The sequence below is a fragment of the Octopus sinensis genome, linkage group LG4 (genome assembly GCF_006345805.1).
Source record: "Octopus sinensis linkage group LG4, ASM634580v1, whole genome shotgun sequence".
Classification (NCBI taxonomy): domain Eukaryota; kingdom Metazoa; phylum Mollusca; class Cephalopoda; order Octopoda; family Octopodidae; genus Octopus; species Octopus sinensis.
The window spans coordinates 118,293,160-118,305,559 of NC_043000.1; the positions used below are offsets into that span (position 1 = coordinate 118,293,160).

The 12,400-nt window shown below is 38.6% G+C and overlaps 1 protein-coding gene across 3 annotated transcripts in view; it reads left to right on the plus strand.

The window, feature by feature from the left end:
- LOC115210946 (solute carrier organic anion transporter family member 4A1) overlaps positions 1–12,400 on the plus strand; it is a 99,257-nt gene that overhangs the window by 61,238 nt on the left and 25,619 nt on the right. For all 3 annotated transcript variants that reach the window (XM_029779738.2, XM_029779739.2, XM_029779737.2), the window contains exon 5: positions 6,669–6,765. In XM_029779738.2, coding sequence (XP_029635598.1) covers positions 6,669–6,765 — 97 coding nt within the window. The remainder of the gene's footprint in view (positions 1–6,668; positions 6,766–12,400) is intronic.

Sequence of the window (12,400 nt, forward strand, 5' to 3'; positions counted from 1 at the left end):
TGATTCTGAGATTCATTCAAGGCAGTGACCTGAATAATAATGATAATAATAATAACAACAACAACATCGAAAAATACCTTAGGAATGAGAACCCAGGTTCGAAATTTCCCCAAGACACCTAATGAAGGCTGGAGGGTATATCAGCTGAAATGTGTTGACAACAAACAAGATGAGGACAAATATCTGTCAAATGTAAATAATGTACATAATTCCTCATCACTTAAATATAGAACTGTATTAACTGATCATAGTGTGCTTATGTCCTTATAATCTAGAGGTTCAGCAAAAGAGATTGATAGAATAAGAACCAGGCTTACAAAGAATAAGTCCAGGGATCAGTTTCTTCAACTAAAAGGCACTGTTCCAGCACAGCCACAGTCAAAATGACTGAAACTAGTAAAAGAATACAAGTGCAGAAAACAGGTTCCTTCACATGTGAGGAGGGAAAACTAGAGGTAGTTGATAGCTTCCGTTACCAAGGTGACCAAGTCAGTAGCAGGGTTGAATGCTCTGAGTGTGTAGCTGCTAGAATAAGAATAGCCTGGGAAAAGTTCAGTGAGCTTCTACCTCTACTAATAACAAAGAGCTTCTCACTCAGTGAAAGGTAAACTATATGACACATGTGTGTGAACAGCCATGCTACACAGCAGTGAATCATGGGCCATGACTGCTGAGGACATGCATAAGCTTGCAAAAAATGAAGCTAGTATGCTTGGCTGGATGTGCAATGTCAGTGTGCATACAGGACAGTGTAAGTGCCCTGAGAGAAAAGTTGGACATGAGAAGCACTAGATGTGGTGTGCAAGAGAGACGACTGTGCTGGTATGGTCATGTGTTACATATGAATGAGGACAGCTGCGTGAAAAAGTGTCACACCATAGCAGTAGAGAGAGAACCTGTGGAAAAGGTAGAGCCAGGAAGACCTGGGATGAAGTGGTGAAGCATGACCTTCAAACGTTGGGCTTCACAGAGGCGATGACCAGTGACCAAAACCTTAGATATGCTGTGCTTGCGGAGACCTGGTGGCATGTAAAAAAAAGCACCATTCAAGTGTGGTCGATGCCAGTACTGCCTGACTGGCCCTCATGCCGGTGGCACATAAAAAGCACCTACTACACTCTCAGAGTGGTTGGCATTAGGAATGGCATCCAGCTGTAGAAACCTTGCCAGATCAGATTGGAGCCTGGTACGGCCTTCCAGCTTGCCAGTCCTCTGTGAAACCGTCCAACCCATGCCAGCATGGAAAGCAGACGTTAAACAACAATGATGACGATGATATATATATATATATATATATATTATCTATAATAATAAAGGGTAAAATTAATTAATTAATTAGTAATTAATAATTCTCCCAAGTATTATTCAGCAAGTAGTATTACCATTATCAATAAACTTAAACAATATTTTTTATAATTAAGAGTATAATTATAATTAGGGTTCATCAAAAAAATTTGCTTCACCACATACCGAAATTTAGAAATAGCAGCCAAAGAAACTAGCTATTTCTTCTAATGTAAGAAAAATCTCCCAGATAACATATACATATTAGTGAGTGAGAGAGAGAGAAAGAGATATAGATATATAGATATATACACATATATATTAATAATAATAAACAGTATAGAGACTGGTACATCCACAAATTTATTTTATAATCATTACAAATTGGAAGAATTCATGGAGTGACTAATAACTAATTGTAGTCACAGACTTTAGATACTAACCATTAGGGTTAGCCATTAACTGAAACTTAACTGAGAGCTAATACAGTATCTGTCCAGATAATCTCTCCAAACTCATCTCTCTCTCTCTCTCTCTCTCTCTCTCTCTCTCTATATATATATATATATATATATATATATATATATAATATATATATATATATATATATATATACAAATTAGGAAAAAACACCTTTTATCAAATTACACCATCTAGAAAATTACATACAATAGAAATATTAAAATTAAATTAACAATAATATACCGATGATTAACTAAATTGCAAAATAATAATAATAATAATAATAAAATAATAATAAATTATTTTGCAATTTACGTAATCATCGGTATATTATTGTTATTTTAATTTTAATATTTCTATTATATGTAATTTTCTAGATGGTGTAATTTGATTGTTCATTTTGAATTGATAAAAGGTGTTTTTTTTCTAATATTTATATATATATTATATATTTCGTGAAATTTGATTTAGTATTTCTAAATTGAATTTTTCCCTGTAAGTTAGGAATAATATTCCCTCAAATAATTATTATATATTTATATATATATTACATACATATAAATAAAGGCCATTCTCATACAGTTTGCAATGTGTGGGAAATTGCAAATTGTGAGATAAAAAAAAGGAAAACAATTCATCAAATATAAGCTACAGCTAAATATTGAAATACCTACCATTATCAATAAATATGAACTCGTTGCACGCACACACACACAAAACATTCCCATAAAGCCAAATATAACACACAGACCACAATAGCACATGCACATCACACACACATACACACACACACACATACACATACACACACCACACACACACACACAAACACACAAAACGTTCCCATAAAGCCAAATATAACACACAGACCACAATATAACACACACACCACAATAGCACATGCACATCACACACGCATGCACACACACAAAACATTCTCATAAAACCAAGCACACACCACAATATAATACACACACCACGATATAACACCCACACCACAATAATACACACACACACACACAACATTCACATAAAACCAACTGCACACTACAATATAATACACACAAACCACAATAGCACAGACGCCCACACACACACACACAAAACATTCACATAAAACCAGTCACATACCACAATAGCACACACACACACAAACAAAACATTCCCTCCACCAAAAAAACAAAAACATATACACACCCACCACAATATGCAAAACATATTTCCAAAAAACAAAAACACACATACACTAAACATACATGCACACTCACACACACACACACCAGAAATAATTCCTTCCAAATCCTTGGAATGTCCATCCTTAAAAGAAGCCACTGACCACTGGCCATATTTTCTCAATAGAAAAAGAGAAAATAGAAAAATGTTTTGACAGTACAGTATCTATCTTTGCGGGTGTTATGTTCCAAAACCTCCCGCAGAAATAATTAAAATCTAAAAAATATAAATACTTATTAGTTGCAGAAACCCGCAATATACTGAGGAGTCTACAATATAAATTTATATATATTAGTTGGGAAAATCTGCGATGTACTGAGTGGTTGATAGGTGAACCACAATGTGCTGAGAACATGATAGATGAAGCGCAATGTAGTGAATATGCGATAGGTGAATCGTGATGTGCTGAAGCGTGATAGATGAACCACAATGTACTGTGTATGCGATAGGTGAATTGTGATGTGGTGAGAGTGTGATAGGTGAACCGCGATGTGCTGAGTGCACAATAGGTGAACCGCGATGTGCTGAGTGCACAATAGGTGAACCGCGATGTGTTGAGTGCACGATAGGTGAACCGCGATGTGCTGAGTGTGCAATAGGGGAACTGCAATATGCTGAGTGTGCAATAGGTGAACTGCAATATGCTGAGTGTGCGATAGGTGAACCGCAATGTGCTGAGTGCATGACAGATGAACCACGATGTACTGAGTGTGCAATAGGTGAACCGCAATGTGGCAATGGATTACTGAACATTCTAAAATTACATACACACACACACACACAAACACACACAGCTGACCACTCTTGTAGTCAATTGAAGCTTCGTATTCAATTCAAAAGACTTCTTTTCAATAAAATTTATGAAACTTGAATTCTTGAATCCCACTTCAAACCTACATAGCCAATATATATAAATATATATATATATATATAGCGAAGACATGTTGGGGAAAGCGAAATCGAAATCGAATTGAACCAGCCAGGATCCCTGGTCTGGTGGTACGTAAAAAGCACTATCCGACTCGTGGCCGATGCCAGCGCCACCTCGACTGGCTTCCGTGCCGGTGGCACATAAAATACACCAATCCGACCGTGGCCGTTGCCAGCCTCGCCTGGCACCTGTGCAGGTGGCACGTAAAAAGCACCCACTACACTCACGGAGTGGTTGGCGTTAGGAAGGGCATCCAGCTGTAGAAACATTGCCAGATAAGCCTGGTGCAGCCTTCTGGCTTCCCAGATCCCCGATCGAACCGTCCAACCCATGCTAGCATGGAGAACGGACGTTAAGCGATGATGATGATGATGATATATAAGAAATGACTCTTTGCACATGGCTACAAACTGTTAACCCCCCCACCAATTTTTTTCTGCTTGATTTCCTAAAAAAATTCTTTTTAATATTTGATTAAATGAATACATCGAAACCGGTTAAATTTTAAATCACTCACTATAACAAAGATATAAAACATTTTCTAAAATATATTTTTGTGCCTTTTTTAACTTTACTTTTTTTACCACAATTTTTTAATTGTATGAACTCTTAACCACCTTTCAGCTATATATATATATATGAGGAGGAGACTCCCTTCGGTCATGAATGACCATGGAATTGCACCTAGAAAGTTACCCTCCGAAGCACAAGTCTGGGCAAGGTTGTTTGTGGAAGGCCAGCAGTCGCCCATACATACCAGCCTCCCCTCTCCACACCACTGATGTTATCCAAGGGAAAGGCAAAGGCCGATTGAGCTTAGTACCAGTGATGTCGCAACTCTTTTCTACAGCTGAGTTAACTTGAGCAACATGAAATAAAATTTCTTGCTCAAGAACACAACATGCAGCCCAGTCCGGGAATCGAACTCACAACCTCACAATTGTAAGCTCAATGCTCTAACCACTGAGCCATGCACCTTCCCATATATATATATGTATGTATATATATATATATCAACAATATGAGAGATCACTATATGGATTCCTTGTATGCTAGAAATAGACATCAAACTGTTTTACCACTAAATCTGTATTCTCAACTTAATACGTATATATAGCTGAAATTTATAGAAAAACAAAAGGCAAAGACAGATGTAGGAACAAGAAGCAAGTGTATTAGTTTGACGCCTACATTCTTCAACAGAAAAGAAAAAGAGAAAATAGAGAGAGAATAAAAAAACTTGTAGATTTCAGCAGTCTGATAGGCTGCATTCAGTTTCTGTCTACCAAATTCGTTCATAAGGTGTCATTGTTGTATTTTTTTTAATCTTCGATAGCTACAATATCTACAAACCATCAAGATGTAGGACACGATACTGCAATAGCCTGGGCTTCAGAGGTCCACAGCTCTTCAATATCCTCCCGAAGAACATGAGAGACCTGCATGGGTGGATGTAGGTGTCTTCAAAATAAAGCTGGACCTCTTCCTGTCAGGTGTCCCAGATGAGCCAACTTCGCGGCAGGAGGTGCAGATGAGGGAAGCTGCATCAAACTCTCTCATGCAACAAATGTCAATTGCTAAAAAGCATTCGTGAAGTAAAATCATGTAGCAACACCAAATGGCAGTGCCCCAGCATGGCTACAGATCGTGAGCTGAAACTAGATGAAATAAAAAATAAGAAAATAAAATAAATAAACCTTATAAAGGATATTGAAAATGTATTCTGGTGCAGTTAATTATAATCAGCATCATTTAGCATCCATGCTTGCATGGGTCAAAAGGAATTTATTGAGATAGCTTTTTTACACCTAGATGTAAAATCTCAAAGAATTACCCGGGGTTGTATGCAAAATTGAGCTTATAATGCATGCTTTAAAGCAGTAAAATCTTTTTCTCCTAACAATGGTACAGTAGAAACACCTATACTGGTGCCACATAGTAGAAGCACCTGTACTGGTCCTGTGTAAAAAGCACCCACACCAGTGTCACATTGAAAGCACATATGCTGGTGCCATATAGAAAGCACCTATGCTGGTACCATGTAGAAGGCATCTGTGCTGATGTCACATAAAAGCAACTGCGTCAGTGCCATGTAAAAGCTCCTGTGCCATGTACAAGCACCCAACTCACTCTATAAAGTGGTTGGCATTAGGAAGAGTATCCACCCAGAATCCTGTGGCTGAGAAGCAAACCTCTTACCACACATCCACACCAGTGCTTACCCTTATTCCAGTGGTTTTCAACCAGGGTTCTGCCATTACAGTCCAGGGGTTCCGCAAGAAGTACAAATATGCTAAAATCGACAGTAATTTTTAATTCTCCTGTGCAGATATGTGTGCATAAGACAATTAAATTATTGCATAGGGGTTCCTCGAGCCAGTGAAATGTTTTCTTGGGGTTCCGCTCCAGCAAAAAGGTTGAAAAGCACTGCTTTATTCTATATAATTATACAACTGTTGGTATAATAATGTTATTACTAATAGTAGTGATTACAAATAAATTGTCTTAGGATGTTGGGCAAGATGCGTTGTATTTGCACCAACTATTTATGTTCTGGGTTCAAATCCCTCTGAGGTCAATTTCACCTATTATCTATTTGAGATTAATTAAATAAAATACCAGTTGAAGTTCTGGGGGCCATCAATGTTATCAACTAGCTCCATCCTTCAAGATTGTTGCCCTTTTTTACTAAATTACAAATAAATATTCATTGCAGTGTTTATTTCTACATATTTTCCTTTGCTTTCTTTATTACAAGGTATAATGATGTTCTTTTCAACCTTGGGTCCTGCAATAGGATACATAGTCGGTGGTCAGTTTCTTAATGTTTTTGTTGACCCATCAAAAAGTGACGAGTGAGTATCAAATATTTTATAGTTATTAAATATTGGGTTGTCCGGAAAGTTCGTGCCGATTTATAGTAGCTTACATTTCGACTTATTTTAGAACATGGTTGAGTCCATAAAATAAGATTTTACTACACCTCCATTTAGAGCACAGTTTAAGCTACCTTTTCGTGGAAGAAGATTTATGTTCCTATAACCTGTATAAATTCTGTAACCCTTTAAAATGGAAAATAAGAAAGTTCATTTTCGGCACTTGATGCTTTGGAAACCAGACAAAAATTGCTGCAGCTCAGCTGGGATATGTTACCCCATCCTCCATATTCACCAGATATTGCTCCTTCGGATTTCCACTTATTGAGGTCTCTGCAGAATAGTCCTAATGGTAAAAATTTCAATTCCTTGGATGACGTAAAAAGATACCTTGATGAATTCTTTGCCATGAAGTCACCTCAATTCTGGGAAGAGGGTATTTTCAAGTTAAAGGAAAGATGGAGACCCATTGTGCAACAAAATGGTTCATATTTGGTTGATTTAAAATATAATAGCAAGTATTTATTGACCTTTTTCTTTCCTTTGAAAATTGGCACGGACTTTCTGGACAACCCAATAGTATTTCATATAAAATTATTTTCCAGTAAAGGCCGAATCTTTATGGAAACTACAATGGCGGTAAGGTTTTAATGAACCAAGTTTGGGTTTGCTTTGATAGCTGGTCAGAAACATCTATTACATTCTGAAAATGAACAAGCTGCTTGTATGACGGTGATGCTCATTTACAACCATATAGTGAAATCAAGACTTAGAAATATATATATCCACACATACACACAACAAGCTTCTTTTAGTTTTTATCCAACAAATCCACTCAATAAGCTTTATTCGGTCTGGAGCTATACTGGAAGACTCTTTGCTATGAAGCCGCACAGTGGGACTGAGCTACAAGCTCTGTAACTGAGGAACAAGCTTCTTACCACACAGCCGAATTTGCACCCATTCAATCATTTGAAATGATTTATCACAGTAAACTAACAGCAATCATCCTTTTATTTTAATAGAAACCAATTAACTAGAAGTCTGTCCAAAAAATAATCATCTTCTTAATTGCTGACAAATCAGTATGCTATAATTTCTAGCAATTTTCCAAAGATTTGTAGCTTTTGAAAATACTAAAATAACTACCAAGGAAAATAAGTATATTTATTAGATATTAACTATTTATTAACTCAAGAGTTATCAAAAACCTGGTTTGCATTTTTAAGCAATAAATAACAACTTGAGAAATCCATAGAATATTCATCATCATCATCATTGTTTAACGTCTGCTTTCCATGCTGGCATGGGTTGGATGGTTTGACTGAGGATTGGCAAAACGGGTGGCACCAGGCTCCATTCTGATCTAACAAGGTTTCTACAGTTGTATGCCCTTTCTAATGCCAACCTGAGAGTGTTGTGGATGTTTTTTACATGCCACTGGCACAAGAGCTAGTCAGGTGGAAGTGGTAATGACCACACTTGAATGGTGATTTTTATGTGCCACCAGCACAGGAGTCAGTCAGGTGGCACTGGAAATGACCACGTTCCTATGGTGCTTTTTACATGCCACTGGCATGGGAACCAGTCAGGCAGCACTGGCATTGGCCATGCTCATATGGTGCTTTTATGTGCCACCAGCAAAGGAGTCAGTCTGATGGCACTGGTATTGACCATGCTTGAATGGTACTTTTTATGTGCCACCAGCCTGGGTGCCAGTCAAGCAGTACTGGTATCAGCCATGACAATGATTTTGCTTGACTCAACAGTTCTTCTCAAGCACAGCATATTGTCCAACGATTGAAGGGTGCTCTTAAAAGGGCCAGTTATGTGACACTGGCAGAGGCCACAGCTATAGTCTCACTTGGTTTGCCAGATCTTGTCAAGCACAGCATATCTCCAAAGGTCTCAGTCACTTGTCATTACCTCTGTGATGCCCAACGTTCGAAGGTCGTACTTCACCACTTCATCCCAGGTCTTCTTGTGTCTACCTCTTCCACAGGTTCCCGGCATTGTTAGGGTGTGACACTTCTTCACACATTTTCCTCATCCATATGTAACACATGACCATACCAGCACAGTCATCTCTTTTGCACACCACATCTGATACTTCTTATGTACAACTTTTCTCTCAGGGCACTTATACTCTGTTGTGTATGCACACTGACATTACACATCCAGCAGAGCATACTAGCTTCATTTCTTGCAAACTTATGCATATCCTCTGCAGTCACGGCCCATGTTTCACTGCTGTGTAGCATGGCTGTTCGCACACATGCATCTTACAGTCTACCTTTCACTCTGAGTGAGAGGCCCTTTGTTACCAGCAGAGGTAGGAGCTCTCTAAACTTTACCCAAGCTATTCTTATTCTAGCAGCTATGCTCTCAGAGCATCCACCCTTGCTACTGACTTGGTCACCTAGGCAATGGAAGCTATCAACTACTTCTAGTTTTTTTCCTCCTGGCATGTGATGGAAGCTGTTTTCTGCACATTTTCAGTGTTTATTGCCCCTGTGCATCTACCACACACAAAAACTATCTTCCCAGTAAGCCTTTCTTTCGTATTGCTGCACCTCCTATGTGTCCATAGATTACACTGGGTACATCTTATGGAGTTTCTACCTCTGCCTTTTCTACATATCAAGCCGGGCCAGCTATATAAAGGGATTTGTGATTTGTCTGCCTTTCTACTTACTATGACTTTGGTTTTTGCTAGATTGACTATAAGTCCCTTTGATTGTAGACCTTGCTTCCACACCTGAAACTCCTCCTCTAGTTCTGGTAGTGACTCAGCTATAACAGCAAGGTCATCAGCATAGAGGAGCTCCAAGGGGTATCCTGTCTTGAGTTCCTCTGTTATTGTCTGGAGGACTATGATAAATAAGATGGGGCTGAAGACAGATCCTTGGTGGACCCCTACCTGAAATTCTTCAGTATACTTGTTGCCAACCTTCACCTTATTGACAGCATCCATGAACATGGCTTGTATAGCTCTAACCACTCATTTGTCCCAAGTTTCTGCATTGACCACCGAATACAGGATCAGGTGACCCTGTCAAAGGCTTTCTTCATGTCAACGAAAGTCAAGTACAGAGGTTTACCTTTGGCTAGGAATTTCTCCTGCAGCTGTCTTATCAGAAATACTGCATCAGTGGTGCTTCTCCCTGACACAAACCCAAACTGCATCTCTTCTAAACTAGCTCCCTCCCTAATTAGTTGGCCTATGACACTCTCCATAACTTTCATCAACTAATCCAACAATTTGATACTTCTGTAATTATTCTGTCGAACGCATCATCTTTACCTTTGTAGCAGTTGACTATGGTGCTGCTACACCACTCATTGGGTATGACTCTTTCATGTATCATCTGGTTAACTATACGGATGACTAGACTATGGCCTACATTGCTAGATATTTTAAGCTGCCAGTTATTAAACTATATAGAATATCTGAAAAACATATTTGACAACAAAATATACAATATAAACTCTGTCTTCTTTCAAAAAGAAATACAGGACAGTTTAAATTCTAAAAAAATAATTTTTTATAGCTTTTTTCTCTTTTAAACTTGCCTTGACACTTTTAAAACCTTGGTTCAGTATTCTTAAAAGACAATTGCTATAAAAATGAAAAGTGACATTTTTTATAGACCTATTACATTATTTTTATTGCCGCTGCATGTTGAATAGTGCAGGCATGGCTGTGTGGTGAATAAGGTTTCTTTGCAACCAATTGGCTTCGGGTTCAATCTCACTTTATGGCACTTTGTTTATTTGTTCCTTCTCGAGCCATGCCTGGCTCATAAGGGCTGGTTTCCCGGTTTCCTTGGCGTATAGGTTCCCCACCTGGACAGGACGCCAATCCGTCACAGGTGAGCTGCAAGATGCAGGAGGAATGAGTGAGAGAAAGTTGTGGCAAAAGAGTCAACAGAAGTTTGCCATTACTTTCTGCCGGAGCCGCGTGGAGCTTAGGTGTTTCACTCATAAACACACACATTGTCCAGTCTGAGATTCGAACCCGCGATCCCTCGACCACGAATCCGCTGCTCTAATCACTTGGCCATGTGCCTCCACATATGGCACTTTGGACAAGTGCATTCTATTATAGTCCCGAGCCAACCAATGCTTTGTCAGTGAATTTGGTAAAATAGAAGGAAAGTGCATGGAAGCCTGGCAAGCTACTGGGTAACCTCACAGGTGCTAGTACCACGTTAAATATACTCAGTACACACTAAAGTGGTTGATATTAGGAAGGGCTTCAAGCTCTAGAAACCATGCCAAAGAAGTCACGAGAGTTTAGTATAGTCCACTGGCTCACTAGCTCCTGTCAAACCACCCAACCAATGACACCTTCATACTCTGGCTCCACCAGGAAGATGTCCAAGTGCTGTTAGATCATGTGAACTCAATAAAGCCATCTATACAGTTCACAATCAAAAAAGAAAAAGACAATCAGTTGGCATTCCTGGACATATTAATAACATGCATCAAGTACGGATTCAGGACATCCATATACTGCAAGCTGACCTTAACTGGATGATACTCAACTCCCACCATCCATACAGTGTAAAGAGAGGGATTGCTCAGTGCCTAAAACATCGAGCAAAGAATATAAGTAGCAATTGTGATACCCACCTCAAAGAAATTATCAAGCTCAGTAACAATCTATTAAGCAACAACTATCCCAAAAGCATACTCTCCACTTCAATTATGAAGAAAAGAGAGGATGAAACTGATAAGCTGTCCACAGTCTGTCTACCCTATGTGAAAGGCCTCTCTGAAAAGATACAAAAGATATGTGGCCCATATGACATCAGGACAGTATTCAAGATTAATACAACACTTCGCAAATATCTCCTTCCAGTAAAACCACCAGTAGAAGAGAATATGACCAAGAACTGCGTCTACTTCATCCCATGCAGCTGTGGTAGGTTATACAAAGGTGAAACAAGCCGCCCCCTCAAAATAAGAGTAGAGGAACATCGCAAAGCTGTGACACGGGGAGATATTGATAAATCGGGTATAGGTGATCATGTATGGAAAAATGGAGACTTCTTCCCCTGTGGGATGAAGTTAAAATAATAGACAGAGAACACCACTGGAAAATCCAAAAACTAATGAAGCAGCACATGCTAGGACACAACAACCTCCTAAGCAAACCGAGTGCAGATATGAACAACATATGGGAACCAGTATTAAGGAAGGATAGGAGAATATTAGATATATAAGCCCTAAAATTCACTCCATAATTGCCCATGGGCATATGGCATAGTGATTAAGAGCGCGGGGCTACTAACCCCAAGATTCCAAGTTTGATTTCAGGCAGTAACCTGAATAATAATAATAATAATAATAATAATAATAATAACGTTGAAAAATACCTTAGGAATGAGAACCCAGGTTCAAAATTTCCCCAAGACACCTGATGAAGGCTGGAGGGTATATCAGCCGAAAAGTTGTGTTAACAACAAACAAGAAGTGTTCAAATATCCATTAATTGTAAATAATGTAAATAATATACTTCCAACCCATGCCAGAATAGAAAACAAATGTTAAACAATGAAATATGTGTCTTTATGTATGTTTGTCCCACACTGCCTGATAACCAGTATTG